At 41.9% G+C, this 22150-nt stretch overlaps 1 protein-coding gene across 7 annotated transcripts in view; it reads left to right on the top strand.

The window, feature by feature from the left end:
- The first annotated feature begins 9343 nt into the window (after positions 1 to 9343).
- The window catches only part of Arhgef6 (Rac/Cdc42 guanine nucleotide exchange factor (GEF) 6), a 107274-nt gene continuing 94467 nt past the window's right edge, over positions 9344 to 22150 (top strand). For 2 of the 7 annotated variants that reach the window (XM_006528315.3, XM_006528313.3), the window contains exons 1-2: positions 9345 to 9764; positions 11067 to 11150. In XM_006528315.3, coding sequence (XP_006528378.1) covers positions 9528 to 9764; positions 11067 to 11150 — 321 coding nt within the window. In that variant the 5' untranslated portion in view covers positions 9345 to 9527. Of the gene's footprint in view, positions 9765 to 11066; positions 11151 to 19807; positions 21991 to 22150 lie in introns of those variants that run through there. The other 5 variants (XM_006528314.3, NM_152801.2, XM_030251512.1 and 2 more) reach the window with 5 other exon arrangements.

Here is a 22150-nt window from a genome sequence, read left to right as displayed (position 1 = left end):
CCAGCCCCCAACCAACAGCTTTCTAATTGGACTTAAGACCCATCCAACAAGAGGAAAATCATACCTAGTACTGGAAACCTAACCAGGTATCCAAGGGTAATGAAGTCATGGATGTTAGAGAAGAATCTAGAACTACCACTTTATTAAACCAGCAGAATTCCTAACTATATTACCTTGTAACATATATTTATTCTATAGGTTGTGCTCCTCTACAGCACTCTCACTAATACACCCTGGTAGAGGGAGAGCCCTCATCTTTCCATGGGAAAGCAGAGGTACAATCTATGCCTCTGTATGGTTTGTCAGTGGCACTGTATTTAAAGATTTTTATTAGCATGTATTAATTATTTAATAATTATCATCATTGTGACATTTACATACTCATACTGTGCTGGTTACTTTTTGTCAACTAGACACAAATTAGAGTCATTTGGAGGAGGGACCTTAGTTGAAGAAATGCCTCTGATCAGATGGGCCTGTACTCGTTCCTGTGCAACATTTTCTTGAGCGTTGACTGATGTGGCAGGAACCAGCTCACTCACTACAGGTAAAGCTACTTCTGGGCATGTGGGCCTGATGGCTATTAAAAGCTAGCTCTGAATGCAAGCTTGACTGTAAGCCAATAAGCAGCCCCCTCCATTGCCTCTGTTTCAGTTCCTGCCTCTAGGGGCCTGTCTTGAAGTCTTGTCCCAACTTCTCTTCATGATGGGCTATAGCTGTAAACTAACATAAAGCCTTTCCTTCCTATTTGGCTTTGGCTTTGGCCAGTGTTTTATCACAGCAGCAATAAAGCAAAGTACGACATGTTCATGATGTGTTTTCATCATATTCACTTCCACAGTACCTTCTCTTGGCCCCCTCCCACTCCTGCTAATCCTCCTCCCAAGTAGTTCCACTTCCAGTCCTACTCCCCTGTCTTTCTGTGTGTGTCACTCAGTGAGTTCTATTAGCATTGCTTACGGATCATTGCTGGAGCATGAGCACTTTACCAGTGGCCATATCACTGCAGACAATTTCTCTCTCTCTTTCCCCCCTAGCAACCATGAAGTACCTATAGATCCTGTGGGAGGAGTGGGGCCTCATGAGTCTCTGTCTCCTCTAGGATGGGCCCAATCTGGTGCAGATAATCCTAGCTGCTATGAATGCAACAACTATGTTAGGCCTAGAAGACAGTATCCCACAGTATCCTACCCCTTCCTCCAGCTTTTACATTCTTCCTGTCCCCTCTTCTGTGCTGTTTCTTGAGCCTTGAAAGCAGTCGTACTTTGTTTGATTATTTTAACTGTGTTTGTGTGTGTGTTTGCATAAGTGTGTGTGTGTGTGTGTGTGTGTGTGTGTGTGTGATGAGTGCAGGTTCCCATAGAGATCCCTCAGAGCTGGAGTTTGGCCACCTGGCCATCTAACATGAATGCTTAGAACTGAACTCAAACCCTCTGTAAAATGAACAACCACTCTTAACTGTCAAGACATATTTCTAGTCCCCAATTTTTATAGATGTTATACCACTGATACCAAGAAAGCTCTGAGCATCTATTATTTCAAGATTATTAATAAACGGAATGATTACATATTCCCAGCACTTTGGCAATAGAGGCAAGGAAACCAGGAGCTCAAAGCCAGTCTGGGTTACATATTTGGGTCCAAAGCCAGCCTGGGATACATGAGACCCTCTCTCAAAAATCAGAGTATTAATAAATACTACAGTATGCAACATTTTGAAGTTGACTTTTGTTCCATATTATTGGTATTCCATCCAAGTTGTTGTATATATTAATCATTAATTTAGTCATATCATTAAGTAGTATTCTAAATTATAGACTTAGAGTAGTTTTAGGCATTTTCCTATAGAAGAACACTTGAATCAGATAGGTGTGGTATCTTAGGCTTTTAATTACAGCACTCAGGAAGCAGGAGCAGGAGAAATTCTTAGAGTTTCAGCTTCAGTCACAGAGTGAGTTCCAGACCAGCTTAAGCTATACAGCAAAATCCTGTCTCCAAAAAAATATTTTGAGTTAAATTGTTTCTATTTTGGACCTGTTACAAATAAAGATGCAAGAGCATCCATGTATTGGTTCCTGTATATTCCTTTCTGAGGTAAATGCTCACAAATGTAATTACATGGTAAGTGCTTGTTTGGTTTTTCTCCCCCAAGAAACTGCAAGCTGTTTTCAGCACAGCTGTAGCACTTTTGTGGTCACCAGCGATACTCAAGTCCAGCTTTTCTGTATTGTCACCAGCATTTTGTGGCATCACCTTCTTTTTCTTTAGCCCTTATTCTACTTGTATATCATGTATCAGATAAACATTTGTCATTTCTCCAGTGATTAATTAAAGTGATGTATCTTTTCATGTTTTTTTTTTATATCCAAATATCCATTTCATGAAATGTCCATTCAGGTATTTTGTCCATTTTCTGTTGGATTGTAGTTGGGGAGAGGTTGAGACAAGTCTCATTCCTATACCTAAATCTAGCCTGGACTTTACTATGTAGCTCAGATTGGACTTGGTCTCCTCAGTGCTGAAATAATAAAAGTGAGCCCCTATGAACAAGTGAATCACACCCCCCCCCCAATTAAAGGAGTTATAAGAATGTATAGACTTCTTTTTAGGTTGTAAGACAGCATCAGATATGTGACTTGTGATATTTTCATTCTGGCTGTGACTTTTCATTTTCTTAAACTGAGATTTTATGGAGCCAGTATTCTTAACTTAGATGAGGTATAAGATTCTTGTGTAAATTGTAATTCTATGGTAATAAATCCCCCCTTTGAGACAGTCTCATTTTTTATTTTTTAGTCTAGGCTAGTCTTGAACGCACTATGTAAACCAGGTTAGCCTCAAACTTGTGGTGATCCATCTTCTTTCCAGGGGTAAGGGCTGGAGGGGTTTTACAAGTGTCAGCTGCCACACCTAGTTGTATTCAGTCTATTTTCTATTTAGGTCTTGTTTCCTTTCATAGCCCTAGCTGGTCTCCAGCCTCTTATTTAGTCTAGGCTGGGATTGAATTCAGGTTATGACCCTAGTTCTTCAGCCTTCTAGATGCATAGTTTGCAGGTGTGAGTCACCATACCTGGATGGTCTTTAAAATTTCCTTTTCATATAACATATTTTGCTTGTTCTTTTTCCCTACCCCAATTCCACCTAGAACCTGCTGCCTACCCACACAATTTTACTCTCTCTCTCTCCATCCTCCCTCTCCTCTCTCTTGTTCATGTGTGTGGGTGTAAGTAAGATTTCAGAAAATGGAACTATCAAGTGGTCAATGGGAAATCATAATGTCATTGTGAGAATGCAAAGTTATATAATTCTTTTGACAAAATGACAAATTATTTGGAGGTCTCTGCAAGGTCTGAAAATTATATGGGAGAGATGGAAATATCTGCTTCAGCTCATGATTCGGGAAGGTGCTCTTGGGTTGTATGAGAAAGCAAGTTGGCTGATACAGTGTTCCTCTCTGGCCCTTGCTACAGTTTCTGTCTTGGGTTTCTGCTCTGCTTTCCTTTCACGATGGAGTCAAACTCATATAATAAACCTCCATAGTACGCACTAAAGCTTTCGCTCCCCACTTGCTTTGGGTCATGGCTTTATCACAGCAACAGAGAACCAAAGTAAGACAGCCTGTAACCCTAGCTCCTGGGAATTGGAGACATGCAGTTTCTGGTCTTACTGGCTAGCTGGTTTAGTCAAAACAAGGGGTTCCAGGTTCAGTAAGAACTTTTATCTCAAAAAATATATATTGTGGAGATCTATAGAGATTGCTAGCTGAAGTCAACCTCTGGCCTCCACAAGTATATCTGTAGGAATGTGCACCTGTCCACATGTGTGCACACATATGCATACCACACATAAAAAGAATTAACAGCCAGGTGTGGTGCATACCTTTTGCAATCCCAGAACTAGACATAAAGTTTAAGACCAGCCTGACTATGTGAGATCTTGTCTCAAAAAGAAAAAAACAAGGGTAGGTATGGCGGTTGGCCCCTATAATCCCAGCACTGAGAACTCAGGTTCTCAATGTCTGTACTGTCTCTCTACCCACTGAGCCATCCTCTCAGCCCCTCTTGATGCACTTCTTTTCTTTTCCTTCCCCCTTCCCTTCCCTTCCCTTCCCTTCCCTTCCCTTCCCTTCCCTTCCCTTCCTCTTTCTTTCTTTCTTTCTTTCTTTCTTTCTTTCTTTCCTTCTTTCTTTTTTTCTTTTTTAAGTTTTGAGACTGGATAGTTCTGGTTATTATGAAAGTCACTATGTAGACCAAGCTGGCCTCAAACTCACAGAGATCCATCTGCCTCTGCCTCCTGAGTGTTGGGATTAAAGGTATGTCCGCCATGCCTGATTTTGACTGTTAAAATTTCCCTTTTCAAATCACTGTAAGGTTTCCCCATCCTGATTGAGCTTCAATCAATTCACTTTGCAAGTCTGAGACTAACCTAGGCTACAAATATAAGATGCGAACAGTAACAGATTTGAGAATTGGGGTATTGAAGGACTGGCTAGAAGTAAAATTCATACAGTGTACAAAAGAAGTACAGGGAACTCTAAAAGAATGTAGGACTAGCAGATTAATATAGGATAGTTGATATGATGAATATAATATGCTACATTCAGGGCCCCATGGACTGTGATAACCACCTCTTGACTCATATCTGAGCACCAGGCCTTGTTAGAGACCATGTGCAGCTTGGTCGACATCAGCTGTCCGCAATCCTCCTGAAACTATGCTCCTCTGGGGTGCTTGTTCACATGGGAGGTGTCTCACCAGGGGCACTTGTTACAGAACCACTCAGGGGTAATGGTAAGGAACAGTCACCCCCCCCAATACATCAGAGAAGCTAGGGCTACAGAAGGTGAGTGTGAGGAGGGGGCTTAGCCAGAGTCTGTAGCCTGAGGAAGCAGGAAGTAATGTGGCCTATTTGTCTCTGTCCCTCAGTGATAGAACCTAACACTATGCCAGATGGCAGGGCAAAATGTATTTGAAAATCCCAGGTCCATTGAGAGAACATGTATAAAGGCAATCTGAGAGGTACCACATCAATCCCAGTCAGAGAAACTCTGAGAACTGAGGAACTGAGTGGACATGGTGTTGAGTTGTTCCCGTGGATAACCAAGCAGACATTGCCAGGGATTGGAGTGGAGTAGAAGGTCAGGAGGCAAGCTGTTTCTTGAAGTGTGACCTCGGTCTGTCTGCATCTGAGTCAAGTGGAAGACTCCAGTGCAGTTCTTCTGAAGTAGATATAGTTCTACCAGATCTTTTGTTTTCACAAGTGACAACTGAAATAATAAGTCAATTGTGAATATTTCAAATGTATAACAGACAAGAAAATAGTATACCAGGTCCCAGATTAACTACCCATCAGCCAGCTCTAACATATGCCTCATTTCCTGTAGGTTTTTAATTTCTACTTGTTTCAGCTCAAATTCTACACCCATTCCATTTTCTCTGTTGTAACCAGGAGGTTACCATGGTGCATATTCTTGTTTGTCCATCACCGCTTTAGGCAACAGAAAGCCTTTGAAGAGTTTTATCTCTCTTTTTTAAAGTAGGGGTTTCACATAACCCATGCTGGTGTCAGTCAAACTTACAATGCAGGCAGGAATGGCCCTGAATTCCTGATCTGCCTTTACCTCCCAAGTGCTGGGATGACAAGTTTCCACCATCTTGTCTAGCTCCTTTTTGTAAAAAGCAGAATGTCCCTAGAAACAAACAAACAAACAGACAGACAAACCAAAATTAAATAAAACTAGCTACCTGGAGTCTTCTGGAATATTCATTAGGTTAAGAAGAGGTAGATTCAGTGGGGCAGAGGGTGTGAAGCTCGACTTTTGGTCTTTTTCCTCAGGCCCTTCTGGGAAGCCTGCTCTGTTCTTGTGACCTCCAGTATCTGTTTTCACCTTCGTTCCCAGCTCATCAGCTCTGTTATCTTCACCTACTTCCCACGTCAGCCCAGGCTCTGTGATTAGTCACGTCACCTAGAAGGTGGCCTGCCCTGATGTTGTTCTGTAACAAATGTAACTTTTAAACTTCAATGTTAACAACTCGTTCTTTTGCCTTGCTGTGCCGGTTTGTGGCCCTCTCCACCTTTCTTCTGTTACTTACAGTCATTTGTGATAGCTAAATGCTTAAACTGAGGGAGAAAGATGGAAGTGATCAGGCACATCTATCCTCTACTAAAGTGATGGCAGGAGGATTGCCATGAGTCCCAGGCTAACCATGGCCAGACAGTGAAACCTTGTCTTCACAACACAAAACAAAACAAAAAGCAAAACAAGGCAGATTTTTAACCCGTGGACAGTGGCCATGACCCTAGTTTGGGTTAAACTAGATTCCTAAAGTGATTCAGACCTAACTGGTCCTCATAAAATATATGCAGTAGCCCAATAATACTGCCAGCCTTTGTTTGCCTGTGGAGTAAAATTTGCCTGAGCAATTGTGGTGCTGTCCAAATGACATAAAATTGTGTTGAAATAGGTCACACTGAGGAAGTAAATGTATCAACAATTGCATTCTGTTTATTTCTATTACATAGATTTGGCCATGGCTCAAATCCAATTAAAATTTTGCTCAACTATATTTATTTTACTTATAAGTACAACAAGCCAAAACCACAGAGGTAAATTCATCATTTTATACAACTATGGATAAACCCAACTACATCACCGAATCTCAAAATGTTGGTGTTAAAACACAGAAAACAAAGTACTGAGACGGGTGAGCGTAGAAATAGCTTAGAAACAGGAGACTCTAATTGGCTTGGGTTGTGTGCAAGTCCCTCCTTTGCTAATAATGCACCTAGCAACATGTTGACAACCTGCGACCCCCACATCCATCTGCCTTAGGCTGCACATAGACCTGCTTTAAACAGTAGAGATATGTTACTCTCTTTAGCACCACTTTGATAATGTTGAGCCCTTGAGTGCCTTCACTCATGTGGCTGCTATCAATCTTGATAGTGTGCTTACTTTGATCCGGACTGTGGCTTCACCTTGATTAAAGTCTCCTTGCTACTTTCAAAATATATGGGAGCCCTTATTTCGGTTCTTTGATTGAGAAACCAAGAATCTGGAAAAACCGGGTCCAGATTGTGACCACCAGTAATAGCACCATGCTGTATATTCCCTTTATGCAAGATCCTTGAAAATACAGGCTAGCATAAATGGGTTGAGAACAGATGAGCAGTTGCCTATGATGTGGAGATAAGGAAAAACAAAAGGAGGTGAAAGGGCGCATTTTTTCTTTCAAAATTTCATTTATTGACAATAGCTTTTTATACAATCTATTCTATTTACAGTATTTCCCTCCCCAACACCCCCATGGACCTCCCTCCCTCCCCTTCCATCCAGATCCACAACATTTCTGTCTGCTTAGAAAACATGCAGACATCTTAGTAATAATAAAATAAGACAAAAACAAACAAGTCAAAATGCATTAAAACAAGCAAACAGAAGAAAAAGAGCCAAAGAAAAAGCACAAACAACACAGATAGATGCAATGACACCTGTACACACACACACACACACACACACACACACACACACACATACACACACACACACACACACACACACACACACACGGGAAAACACAGAGCCAGAAGCCACAATATAAATACAAAGGACCTATGGACCTATGTGATTTAAAAAAGAATAAAGTAAAAACAAAACCATACCTTGACAAAGTATTATGAGACAAAGAACGTCCAAAGTTGCCATTGAGTTCATTTTGAGTTGCCTAGCTACTGCTGGGAACAGGGCCTGCCTGTCCTTATAATAAGAGTGGTTTGTATAGTCCATGATATTCTCTTGGAGAAAATTAAGTTTTCATTTCTGAGTGGTTATTAATTAGGGATAGCTCCTGGATTAGGGAAGTGAACCCCCATCCCACATACACCATAAAATTATTTTGTTACTATTTCATTAGTGTAATTTTGCTACTGTTATGAATCATAATACAAACATATGACTTCTGAAATATATGGTATGTGATCTTTCTAAAAAGGTCCTCTAATATCCAAAGGGGTTGAGACCCACTGATCTAGACTGTGCATGATTGTAATGAAATAGCCTGTAAATATTAAAATTATTCAATTGGCCTGGGGCTATAGCTCAGTTGGTAGAGTGCCTGTCTAGTGTGTACAACATCCTAGGATCAACCCCAAACACCCCGTAAACTGGATTTGATTTTGCATGCCTCTAATCCTCGCATCTGGGAGGAGGAGGCAGAAGAATCAGGAGTTCAAAGTCAGCCTCAGCTACAAGAAACTATCCCTATCACTATCACCATCAAAAAAAGCAGGGAGACAGAGAACAACAAGAACAGGATTGTGAGACTTAGCGGGAAACAGCTATAATTAACTGGATGCCTCACATACATGTGGAGAGGTGCTGACGGCCTGCATTTGCCAACATTGAGCTATACAATTAAACTCTGCCTTATCATAAATTTCTCTATAGTATGACTATTTTACCTGGTACTAAAAGTGTTTGACAATAACAAACCTCTCTGGATTCATGAGCGAGGCTGGTTTGCAGATCACTATTTTAAATGCATCGTGTTTGTTGATGACAAGAAGTGAATCTTTCAGTCTGTAGTGTAGACAGAGAAGACAAGTGCTCTTTTGTTCTCAAGTGCTCTGTCTCCAAACATATTTCCCTCATTTTCTGTGACTGTGTCTAAGCCTTTGCTAAGGGTGCTGCAGCTGGACTGTGGAGTGGAACCAGGTCCAGAAAAAGAATTGCTAAAGAATGCAAGTAAACAGGATGTCAGATGTTATCCTTAGCCTATTTCCCTAAACATAGCTTTTTTGGCTACAACGTAAAATGCCATTCTTCCAGCTTCTGCTTAAATGCAGCGATGGCTGACAGCAGGGACAATCTTCCTTTGCTTGGCAAGTTTGTCACCATGCGGCTCCACATGTTTTGTAAAGAAGGCATGATCGTGACACACACTGTCACTGTGAGATTGTCTGAGGACATCCGGCCATTTCTGGGAGGAATTTTTTCAGTCCACCTAAGTCTTTGTTTGAGCTCTCTTTTACCAGCACAGCTCCCCACGAGGCTCAGATCTGTCTGACCTAAGAGCCAGTTGGCATCCTCCTCCTGACAGAAGCCAGATTTTTCACTGAGACTAGACTGTATTGACAGTGTTTTCCCAGTCTGCCCCATGCGTGTCTCATTTCCAAGGCTCTGTAAAGTGCTGGCTCACTCCGGTTTCCACGAGCACTTGCTGACTTTTCTGCCTCCCCAGCATCCTCCTCACTTCCTTTCCTTACAGCTTCTTGCACTGTTGTACGTGTTCCTCCCCCCACCCCACCCCCCCAAAGAAAAACCTAATGAGTTTGTTTTGCAAGTTTCGAAAAAGAACCAGTGATGTTCTCTCAGGAGTTTGTCCATTCCTTATCATTCCTTTCCATATCTTTAGGTATGATCTCTGTGGTTTAGAAATCCCACGTTCCTCTGTTGTCAGAGAAAAGTTGCCTTAAACCTTTGCCCCGCAAGCACCAGAAGAGCGCTCATAAAAGGAAGACAGCAGCAGATGCAATCACGGATGTGGCTTAGTCTTCACAGCTGCCCCGAGAGCTGTTCAGAGCGTCCGAGAGCCTCAGTCATGAATCCAGAAGAACGCCTTGTGACATGGCTTATATCTTTGGGAGTTCTAGAGTCTCCCAAAAAGACTGTCTGTGATCCAGAGGAGTTCTTGAAGTCCTCGCTGAAAAATGGGGTAGTGTTGTGCAAACTCATAAACAGACTTCTGCCTGGCTCGGTGGAGAAGGTAAGGTCATTTTGCTGTGTCTTTGGGATTACTTTCCACCACAGAGCAGCAATAATATCATTCTTGAGATTTTTCTATTGCGGGGTCATGGGAATCCCCTTCTTCAATATCTTTCTAAAAGTTAGGCGTTTTTATTTACTGTCCTTGTACTTTGAAAAAGTCAGAAAACGAAATATTATCCTTCAGTAATTGACCCCCTGATGTTACCTTACTAAAGCTGGGCTACAGGACTGCCAATCAGGGATAGGAGGACAACCTTATTGTGTACAAGTTTGCTGTGGTTGTGGAAATGCACATTAAACTTCCCCTGTGCACTTTAGACATGTTTTGAGCATGAGTCTGTGGGATAATGGAATAATTTTGTTGTAGATCTTTCTGGTGTTTGAAAGTTTGCCTAAAAAAAATGATGGAGACTTCCTTGTTTGTTTGTTTGTTTTAAGATTCATTGAAGAAAAGTCTATTCACAAGTGTCAATGTTACTTAAAACTCCCCCAAAACCAAAGAGAAACCAACTCTATGCATTGAAGGCAATGGGCATTCAAAGTGAAACTAAACCTTGCTTTAAAAAAACTTCAAGAGTTTTGAGGTTAGAAGCCCATGTTATGACAGTGGACAGTTTCTAAAGTAGGTGCTTTTGTGTCATTAAAGATAGAGTACTTATGATTCTTTTCTTAAGGTCATTGTGCACATAACTTAAATAAGGGTCTTTTGCCTTTTGGAATCAGTTCTATGTTTATGGAACAAGTAGATTTACTTATAATTTTTCAAATGTGAGAAATGGTGATTAAACTGATAAGATACAGAGAGACATAATAAAAAATGTGATGCTTAGACATAGTGAAATATGAACAAATTATCATGAGGAGTAGAGGGAGGTGATCAAAGTAACCTCAGGCAAAAGCAGGACTAAACGATATATATTTATATATACATACGCAGACACACAAACACACACACACACACACACACACACACACCTCAAACTGAGGCCGACTGCATCAATGTGTGTGTGTGTGTCCGTCCGTGTGTCCGTGTCTCTTAGTTTCTCCGATTTGCTAGCACCACAGTCGAGTAGAAGGTATGAGAAAACCTTAAGTAGAAGTGGCTTGGAGACCTCTGAAACAAAAAGCAACCGTTCAGGCATTTGCATCACTTCCTTCAGTGGTTACTTCTCTTCCTGGATGGAGAGCAGGGCTGCCCTCTGCCTTCCAAAGCCAACTGTGTCTAGTTATCAGCAAAAGAATATGATGATGGTTTGTCATGGCTTAGCAATCTCCAAGTGACATTTGACTCTTTCCTTAGTATTGTCTGGAACCCCAAACTGAGGCCGACTGCATCGACAACATCAATGACTTCCTGAAAGGATGTGCAACTCTTCAAGTGGAAGTAAGCTTACTTGTCTTGCCTTTGATGTTGCCATTATTTTCTGCTCTCTTAATTAAAAAGTCCGCAAATGTAAGGATTGATTTTCGCTGCCAGTAGCCACAGAGTAAATAGAGGTAGAGAACCCTTTAGAGAATCTCCAGTGGAGATTGATGATGCCCAGTAGTGTCTTTCAGAACCTAATACTAAACAAAGCAAAACTATTGACTGGAAATGGTGGTACACACCTATACTCTGCAATAGTAAGGTGATGGAGACATGGAAGTCAGAGGGTCAAGGTCATCCTTGGTTATACATTTAAATTTTGGGCCAGTCTAGGCTACATGAAAGTCTTTTTCAGAGAGAGACTGAGACAGAGACAGACAGAGAGCAAAAAGAAAATAACAAAACAACAAAATGCAAAATTGATGACTTTTAAATGCAGCTTCTTTCTAGGAGATCAAGCTTTGTGTGGATGTGCTTCCTTCTTAATGGAGGTAATGCCAGCCAGAGAGTCACTGGCAACAGCAGTAAAATTAATCTTCCAAAAAGAAATGGCCCAAATGAGCAACCTTGAAAATATACATACAAGTAACATTATATGGACTGAGCAGATTGTATTTAGGAACATATATGTACATGTTTATACATATACAATGTGGTAGCAATTAATGGGAAAAGAGGCCATAATTTTTAAACATTTATTTATTTATTTTATGTATATGAGTACACTGTAGCTGTATACAGATGGTTGTGGGCCTTCATGTGGTTGTTGGGAATTGAATTTAGGAGCTCTGCTTGCTCTGGTCAGCCCCGCTCACTCCAGCTCAAAGATTTATTTATTATATGTAAGTACACCAGAAGAGGGCGGCAGATCTCTTTACGGATGGTTGTGAGTCACCATGTGGTTGCTGGGATTTGAACTCAGGACCTTTGGAAGAGCGATCAGTGATCTTACCTGTTGAGTCATCTTGCCAGCCTGAGGCCATAAATTTGAAGGAGAGTGGAAAGGGGTACGCAGGAACATTTGGAGCAAGAACAGGAAAGGGAGAAATGCTGTAACAACAACAACAACAATAAAAGAAACAGAAAAAGAAATGGCCTTTTAAAGCCCATTAACACTTCCGAACAAAGGGAGGCCTTGAAACACTATAAGAACCTGGCTGGCCTTTAGGTCACAGCTGTACTTAAGCAGATCAGAGGGAGAGGTTTGCTTGCAATGCACAAGGCCCTGGCTTCAATCCCCAAACCCAGAGCAAAACCAGCAAAAAGCAAAATCAAAACGCAAGCCACATTAAACTATGTCGTATTACATGTGCATGCACAAATTATCTCACTGAAAAGGAGGGCACGCCTTTCGTGTGCTTCCATGTTGTTTTTGTAGTATGGGGAATGGACCCCCATCATTCGTGGGCCACTCCTTCATGCCCTCCTATAAGCCTTTGGGTTGTGAAAGAGACACAGCACTAACCACATTGTCATGGTGTTTCAGGGTCAAATGAGATATTGCTTAATTCTGTAGTCTTAAGAAAGTCAACCTCCTAAAAAGAATGCGATAATTTGTGTATTATCTTCAGCTCAGGGCCAGGTCAGAGGTGTTTTACATTACTAAGAAAATATTGTCTGGGTAAGTGGTAGGAGTTTGAGCATAGACTCTGGTGCTAGACTTCTTGGGTTTAAATCTCAGTTATTGTTCACTAGTGACATTGTGACTAGTGACATCTGTTATTTTACTATAGTGACATTGACTAGTGACATCTGTTGTTTTACTATGCTTCTATAACTTGGCTTCTCCACCTGTAAAATAGGAATACTAGTGGCACCTGCATGATTTGAAATTTCAATGAATTAATATATGTAAAACCCTGGGAAGAGAGCCTGGGCCATATATTTCTTCAAGGAGCTATTTATCACCACCACCACCACCACCACCACCACCACCACCACCACCACTACCAGCAACAGCAGCAGCAGCAGCAGCATTATCAGTAACTGCTGTCTCAGATGAACTTTGTTTTCTTCAAAAGTTTTCTTCAAGCTAGCTGGCTAGAGTGATGCAAAACTCTAAACTCAGCATTTGGGAGGCAGAGGCAAGTGGGTCTTTGTGAGCTTCAGGCCATCTTGGTCTACACAGATAGTTCCAGGCCAGCCAGGACTACAACATGAGACCTTGTCTCAAAACTGGCCTTTTGTTTGTTTGTCTGTCTGTTGTTTCTCTCTTTTTTTTTTCTTGAACCCAACCTTAATGTAAAGTTACATCTGTGTCAGAATATCTTATTCCAATCTTCCCTGTTTCTCAGTTCGGGGGCCCCATCAGCCACCTTGGCATTCATGGTCCATGTGGCTTCAGAGTATGTACAGGATGCTGTCTACTGAGGAGCAGACCATGACATTTTCATGTTTAATTTTTCAGATAAAAACATGGTGAAGTTGCCAGTGATTTCTGTGCCGAAATAGGCAGAAGGTGTACTGTGCTTCTTTGCAGTTCTAAGAATACTAGATGAAACAGAGACACCTCCTGCTGCTGCAGCTCTTGGGGGTTTTCTGATAACTAAAGATTATTCCTTTAAGCAAAAATGCTTAAAATGTTTTTTTTTAATCAAAAAAAGTTCTTTCCACTTTGGGTAGAAATTTTACTAAAAAGTATATCAGACTTAGAGGATATGAACATTAGAATAAAAGAATATCAGATATTATGGTTATCACATTCCTTTTGTAGCTTCATAGATATGTGTTAGAGTCAGTCCACGCCTGTATCCATGTTTCTGTCCATGTGTGTGTGTGATATGTACTTACACTTTGTGGGTACATATGTATGGACAATGTTGGTGTCTTCTTCTATGCTTTCCAGGTTACCTAAACTATTTGAAATAGTCTAAATATGTACAGATGAGTTTTAGAATCATCTTGTCCATTTCTTTTGATCCTTCCTTCCTTCCTTCCTTCCTTCCTTCCTTCCATAAAATATCTCAGTAAACTTGAAGCTTGCTCTTTTTGTCAACAAGCCCCTCCCCTACTCAGCATTGGGATTATAGGCAGTTGCTAACCTTTCCATGAATGATGGGGACCCAACTTTTGGTTCTCATGTTTGTGCAGCAACCACTTTACCCACTGAGCCATCCTCTCAGCCTTACATCTTAGTTCACTCTACTCTTCATAACGTTTCTTGGCAATGCTGTGCTCTTGCTTCCTCATCTGTATGGAAGGGACTCTAACAAGGCTTACTACAGGGGACTTTAGGCTTTAATGTGTGCTTTCACGCGCGTGTGTGTAACATGTCTGGATGTTTTGTCTGGATGTATGTCTGCGCACCACATGTATGCCTGGTGCCTGTAGAGGCTAGAAGATGACATCACCACAGAATTGGAGTTGCAATATTTGTGAGCTTCCATGTGAGTGCTGGGAATTGAACCTGGATCCTCCGCTACAGCAGCCACTGCTCTTAACTGTTGAGCCATCTTTCCAGCCCAACAGCAGAAGATTTTGAAATTAATTCCTAATGTTAGAATTCAATGTGGTGGGTATCATTACAGAGAGCTATTTTAAGGGTTGGACAAAATAATTCATCTACACTTCTTAATGTATCACTGCATCTAAGCATGAATCCCACTGCTGTTACCTTATGACTAGGTGCTCTTTGTACTGTTGTGCAAAAAAAAAAAAAAAAAAAAAAAACCTGAGTCACTCACAGAGCCCTCAAGGAAGGCACATAGAATCACCACAGAAGGAATGAGACTTAAAGATGAGCCGGAAAGCACGGAGCAGCCAAGTATGTGACCTGTCCAGTCTCAAAGTTTCCAGGTAGCTGAAAAACAGACCTATACAGAAGTATTCTCAAAGGTCATGGAGGAAGAGGGAGAGAGGGAGAGAGACAGAGAGATGAAGAGACACAAAGACAGACACAGAAAGAGACAGAGAGAGACACACAGAGACACACAGAGAAAATGAGAGAATGAGAGAAGTCAGGTACCAAGTACTTAGAACAGTGTGAGGCATAGGACATGCTTGGTGGATCTCAGTTAACTTTGTAAAGCTCTAAGTGTATGAAACGCAAGAATAGGGCTTGACTCTTTCCCAGGATACACTATCATTTATCTAAAGAAAGGCTGCCAGTTTGAACCAGTTGCTTTGGAAGATTGAACCACTGAGTCAGAGAGGTGCTGACTGAATTTGGGGTTCAGAATTGGAAGACTACATTATAACACTTGGCCTCTCCAGATGACCTCCATCTTTTTGTTGGTCCATACAGCTAAAAACATAAATCTGGAGGACAAAACCTTTCCAACTTCCTTAAAAAAAAGTCTTATTTATTTATTTTATGTAAGTACACTGTAGCTGTCTTCAGACGCACCAGAAGAGGGCATCTGATCTCATTACAGATGGTTGTGAGCCACCATGTGGTTGCTGGGATTTGAACTCAGGACCTTCGGAAGAGCAGTCAGTGCTCATAACTGCTGAGCCATCTCTCCAGCCCCACCTTTCCAACTTTCAGACTGTCCTTTGAAACATTATTTTTTTTAAAAAAAGATTTTGATAAAGTCATATTTGTTTTTATTTTATTTTGTCTTATTTTATTTTTGTGCATGTTTCTGTGTGTCTGCCCCAGTGTATGTGGAGGTCAGAGGACAATTTTTCGTAGTTACTTCTTGGCCTCTGCCTTGCTAAGGCAGAACCTGTCTCCTTTCTGTGGTGGTGGTGTGTCCTCTAGCTGGTCTGAGAACATGCCAACAATTTTCTCATCTGCTTCTCATCTCACCATGAAGGTGCTGGGATTACAGATGTGCACCAAGGCATCTAGCTTTTTCAAGATTAAAAATGTATTTCATGTGTGTGCGTGCTTTGCCTGCATGTATGCTTTTCCACCACTTGCATACTTGGTGCTCATGGACTATAAAAGAAGGTGTCAGATCCCTTGGAGTTACAGATGGCTGTGAACAACCATGTGAGTACAGGGAATTGAATTCAGGTCCCCTGAACTACTGAGCCATCGGGTAAGGTTTGCATGCTTACCCAGTAAGCAGTTTTACCCACTGAGCAATCTCACCAATTCTTAACTGTTATCTTTTTTTTTTAAGATTTATTTATTTATTATATATATGTACACTGTAGCTGTCTTCAGACACTCCAGAAGAGGGCATCAGATTTTGTTATGGATGGTTGTGAGCCACCATGTGGTTGCTGGGATTTGAACTCGGGACCTTCGGAAGAGCAGTCGGCGCTCTTAACCACTGAGCCATCTCGCCAGCCCCTGTCTTTTATTTTTATTTTATTTTATTTTATTTTATTTTATCTTATTTTATTTATTTTTTGGTTTTTTTTCGAGACAGGATTTCTCTGTATAGTCTTGGCTGTCCTGGAACTCACTCTGTAGACCAGGCTGGCCTCGAACTCAGAAATCTGCCTGCCTCTGCCTCACAAGTGCTGGGATCAAAGGTGTGAGCCACCACTGCCTGGCTGTTTTCTTTTTTAAACTGACTTCTGCTGTTATTTGAAAATGCTTGTACAATCAAAATTCATGAGTACTTGTGTTTTTCTCATTTGTCTCTCACATTAGAGCCTTTGATCCCCTTTAGGTTAATTTCCATATATGGTATATACCATACATACTACATGTATGAATGGAGTCCAAATTAATTCCTTTAAAAAACTGCGTGTACCATAGATTACAAATGAAGGTTCTTTCCTTTTACTATGTGGGTTTCAGGGATTGAACTTAGGTCATCAAGTTTGGCAGCAAGTGCCTTTACCCAGCAAGTGCCTTTACCCAGCAAGTGCCTTTACCCACTGGTCCATTTCACTGGCCCCAAGTTAATTCTCCTGGATGTTGACACACGGTTTTCTAATCCACGTTTGTTGAAAAGACTGCTTTCTTCCCGTTTGGCTGATTAATATAACTTTGTAGTGACTTTTAAAGACAGAAAGTGTGAGTTCTCCAACTTGTTCTTAGTTTCAAAACCATTTTGGGATATTCTAAATCTTTGAATGTACAGATGAGTTTTATATCATTTCCTGCCTGCATTTTATTTTTCTCTACTCTCTCTCTCTCTCTCTCTCTCTCTCTCTCTCTCTCTCTCACACACACACACACACATACACACACATACATTTTTGAGTCAGGTTTTCATTGTAAAGTCCTGACTACCCTGGAATTTCCCTTGTAGAGCAGGCTGGCCTTGAACTTGTGACAATCCTGCTTCTGACTCTTGACTGCTGGAATTATAAGTGTGTACCACTATGTCTGTCTCTATTTCTTAAAAAACAGCCAGCTGTGCTGGAGAGATGGCTCAGTGGTTAAGAGCACTAACTGCTGTTCCAGAGGTCCTGAGTTCCAATCCCAGCAACCACATGGTGGCTCACAACCATCTGTAATGGGATCCGATACCCTCTTCTGGTGTGTCTGAGGAGAGCAACAGTGTACTCGTATACATAAAAATAAAATAAATAAGTCAAAAATATTTAAAGGGGGGTATAGGGGACTTTTCAGGATAACATTTGAAATGTAAATGAAGAAAATATCCAATAAAAAATAGAAAAAAAATTAAAAACCCAGCCAGCTAAGATCTTCACAGGACTGTGTTGACCACTTTGAGTAGTAGTAGCTAAGTCTTTGAATCTTTGAAAATGGTGATCTTACCACTCACTTGGGTCTTCTTTACTTTCTTTCTATTCTGTTTTTATAGTTTTTAGGACAGATGTGTCATACCATTTTGGTTCAATTTTTTTTTCCATTTTATACTTTGTGTGTGTGTGACATAAGGTCTCATGTAACCAGGTCTGGCCTTATATGCTGTAGCTGCATAGCTAAGGATGAGCTTAAACCCCAGTACCTCCTGGCTTGTGCCTCAAAGTGCTAGGACTTACTTTTGGCTGCTGTCACATGTGGTATAACTTTTTTTTAAAATAATTATGCCAATCATGGTAGTGCACACTCAACTTAAAATTTTCTTTCTTTTTTTCAGTTTGTTTCCTTCTTTCTTTCTCTCTTCCTTCCTTCCTTCCTTTCTCTCTTCCTTCTTTCCTTCCTTTCTTCCTTCCTTTCTTTCTTTCTTTCTTTCTTTCTTTCTTTCTTTCTTTCTTTCTTTCTTTCTTTCTTCTTCTTCTTCTTTTTTTTTTTTGAGACAGGGTTTCTCTGTATAGCCGTGGCTGTCTTAGAACTCTCTCTGTAGACCAGGCTGGCCTTGAACTCATAGAGATCCTCCTTCCTCTGCCTCCTGAGTGCTGGGATTAAAGACCTGCACCATCATCTCTGGATCAGAATGGTCTTCATAATTTGATTTTGGAGCTTTCCTTGACACTACATGGTAATACAATTAATTTTTAAGATTTATCTTCTGTGCATCAACTTTTCAAATTTTGTTTTTGAATTCTAATAGTTTCTTTGTGGTGTTCTGATGATTTTTATTATACAAGCTTATGTTGTCTATGACTAGGAGATATTGTACTTCTTTCTTTTGGGTCTGGAAATTTTTATTTATTTTTCTGTGCTACTCTATAGGCTAAAGTAGAAACACATTCCTTGTTTGGGTTTTGCTTTTAAGGATGAAAGTGTTAGTCTTCCCCTACTAGGTATGATGTTAGATGTGTATTTTTCAAAAATAGACCTTAGTACTGAGAAAATTTCCAATAATACTAGTTTGTCGAGTATTTTTGTTGTTGTTATTGTTGATGTTGTTAGAAAAGATGATACACTTTACCAAATTCTGTGGGAGTTAGAGATAGGAGGTTCCAGAGTTCAGGATCCACTTCAGCTACCTTTACGAACTGCATGTGTGTATGTGAGCACAATTTTGCATGCAGAGGTCAGAAGAAAACCTTGGGTGCTGCTCCTCACTTACCCCTTGTTATCTTGAATTTCTTTTTGATTCAATGCTACATACCACAGGCCAGCTACATATGACATTTCCAGGCATTCTTCTTTCTTGTCTTCCCATCTTGCCATAGAAGCATTGAGACTACAGATGTTTGTTGCTGAATTTGGCTTTACATACATTCTGGGGATTTGAACCCAGGTCCTCATGCTTGGGTGGCAAGCATTTTACCTACTGAAGTGCCATCCCCCACCCCCAGTTTTCTTTGCAGATTTTATGCTTCTGTTGAGATGATCATTTATTTAGGCTCTTTATTATGCTGCTACATTGACTGATATTCATATGTTGCTTCAATCCTTCATTCCTGTCATAAATTCTGGTGAGTTATGTTGCATATGTACATATAATTTTGTGTGCATTTGTGATTATTCTTGAAGAATCTTTCATCATAGAAATGGAATTACTGTGTCAAATTTTAATAAGATAATGTCAAATTCGCCTGTGAAATTGCTCTACCAAGTTACATTTCTACCAAGATGGTGGAAAGTGTTTTCTGTGCCCCTGTCAACATTGTGCTTTATTTATCTTTCAAGTTTGCCAATGTGATGGATGAAACAGTATTGCTTTTTCTTTCTTTCCTTTTTTTGCTATAACTTGTTTTTCAGGAGTCCAAATGAATTTGGACATACTGTCACTCCTTTATAGTCCATTTGTATTTCTTCTTTGTAAACCAAATACATCTTTCCTTTTTTCTCAAAGCATGGAGGAGGCGGTGGTGAATATATTCAGCCAAGTCAAAAACTGTGTGTGTGTGTGTGTGTGTGTGTGTGTGTGTGTGTGTATAACATACCAGGAAGTCTCTCAACAACATGTGATTTAGAAATCACAGGCTCTGATCAGTTGGTCTTTGGCTGTACAGTTTGGCAATAGCCATGGGAATACTGGTCTATAGAAGCTCTAGCCCAGGAATTATTTTCCCTTTCATTCCTAGTATATACTGTTCCTTCATTGTCTCCTTCTGCTGTACCCTGCCTAGGGTACTCTCTTATCTGCATTGTGCAGAAACAGGCATGTCCTCTGCTTCTAGATTCAGGCTCACTTCATTAAAAAGTTCATGAAGGGACCATCGAATGAATACATGATTCAAATAGTGTTTCTCTCTCCTCCCTCTCTTCCTTCTTCCCTTCCTTCCATCCATGCTTCCTTTCAATCTCCGCCTGTAGCAGCATGAGCTTTCTCTGCCCCATCCCCCACCACCACTCTCCTGACTTCCTGAGTCACTCCATCTGCCTTGTCACAGCAACAGCACAGGTGCTCTCCCTTAAGTGAGGCTGTGGGATGGACCAGTTGCCATTTCCCAGGGACTGTTCTGCCAGGAAGAACTCCTAAAAGTAAGGTCGCTTTACCAATGTTCATGAGTCAAAGTTAAGTCCATCACTGTCCTGTTCTAGCTCTAAGAAAGCAGGACAAAAGAGCCAGACCAAGGGCACAGTGGACTTCTTCAAGGCCCAGCAGGGACTTATGTGAAGTCAGAATTCCTCTCTCTACTCTTACTATGTAGCTCAGGCTGGCCTGCAACTCACTATGTAGAGCAAGCTGGCCTCGAACTCACAGGCATGTTCCCATCTCTGCCTCCTGAGAGTGTTGGGATTAAAGGCATGCACCGCAACAGACAGCTAAAAAACCTTTATAGAAGTTGGATAATGTCTCAGCATCTGGCCCTTTTTCATCTGTTTCCACTGGGCAAAACTTCCACTCAATTTAACTAGTAGGGAGACTAAAAGGGGCGTTGACACCTTCCCCCACCTTTACTAGCTGAGCCAATGTGATACTCCCATTACTCTGGCTGACCTAATCTTTTACTCTGTTGAACTTCTATGAAAAATGAACACTGTAGCACATTGGTGTTCTCAGCTACTCCATAGGCTGAGGCAGGAGGTTATGAGTTCCAGGCCAGTCTGGGTTATAGAGAGACCATTCCTCTAAACTGGAAAAGGAACCGTGGATGAAGTTGCCTGCTATGTGCGTGTGTCTTTGAAAGGACTATGCTATTTGGGGGTCTATTAGGGAAGGGATGGCTGTGAAGGACCACTGAGCACTTCTCTGCTTCGGGGAAAGGGGTGGGGGATGTCTCAGTGGGTCACTATGCAGCTCACAGGTCCCTGAGTCTCATCCCAGGGACAGGAGAGGAAAGCAGTCTACTAACTAGTAATAGCTAGTCCTTGACTCTAGCATTCCCATTAGGGTTTTGGCAAAGACCCTGGGCAGCCCAGGCACTGTAACCCTGATCTTGGGAATTGGGTGGCAACAGCATGCGCAGTGTAGCTGCAGCCCTTACACCTCGGCTTTTGCTCCTTCCTTGGCTACTGGGGTGCTGAGGCAGCTGCTGCCACCACCGCCACAACCACTGCCGCTGCTGCTGTTGCTGCTGCTGCTGCTGCTGCTCTGCCCTGCGCCGCTGTCACTTCCAGTTCCTACTTCTGCGATCCAGGTCCGGGTCATAGCTTCCCCTCTGCTGGCCCGGTCTCTCCAGGCTGCTCTCTCTCCCTGGTTCTGGCTCCAGGCAGCAGAGCTGGGTCTGGAAGAACCCTGGGTCCAGGCTCCCACTGGCCTCCAGCTTCCCTGCTGTGGCCGTCCCGCCGGGGCACGCCTCCTGTAGCCCTTGATCTGTGCTCTAGAGAGAGAACTTGAGGGCAAGAACCTGACTTCCCTCTTTATTAAAATAAATACATAAATAAATACATAAATACATAAAATCCCTTGCCTGGGGAGCTTGGAGGCACAGAAAGGAGTTTGGAGACGGGCTCCCCCCTCCTCACGCGTCCAGGAGCAAAGTTGCAGCCGCCCCTCCCCGCTGGCCATACCAGCGGGCTCTCCAGTTTCGCCCTGGTGGCAGCCGCGCGGGGCAGGGTCCCAGCTCCATCTGGGGACAGTGTTTCCCGCAGCCTTGGCACGGGCTGGCGGCGCTCAGCAGCCCCGTGACTCTGAAGGGCGAGCCACTTCCGAGGAGGAGGCTGGAGGGAACGAGCAGCAGGAGGACAACCAAGCAAAGCCAGGTGACCTGCCTGGGGGGCAAGGGGTCAGGGGGAGGGGAACTACAAGGGCCTGATGTTGGGGGGCTGGTGGAGCCAGAGGAGGAGCCGCCCTTCTTCTAGGATTGACCGCCTAGGTCTGCAGCCCTAGCCGCCAGTCTGTTCTTTGCCAGGGCCTCTCCTT

The sequence above is a fragment of the Mus musculus genome, chromosome X (genome assembly GCF_000001635.26).
Source record: "Mus musculus strain C57BL/6J chromosome X, GRCm38.p6 C57BL/6J".
Lineage (NCBI taxonomy): Eukaryota > Metazoa > Chordata > Mammalia > Rodentia > Muridae > Mus > Mus musculus.
The sequence above is the reverse complement of the archived record's forward strand: the minus strand, read 5'-3'. Positions and strand labels throughout refer to the sequence as shown.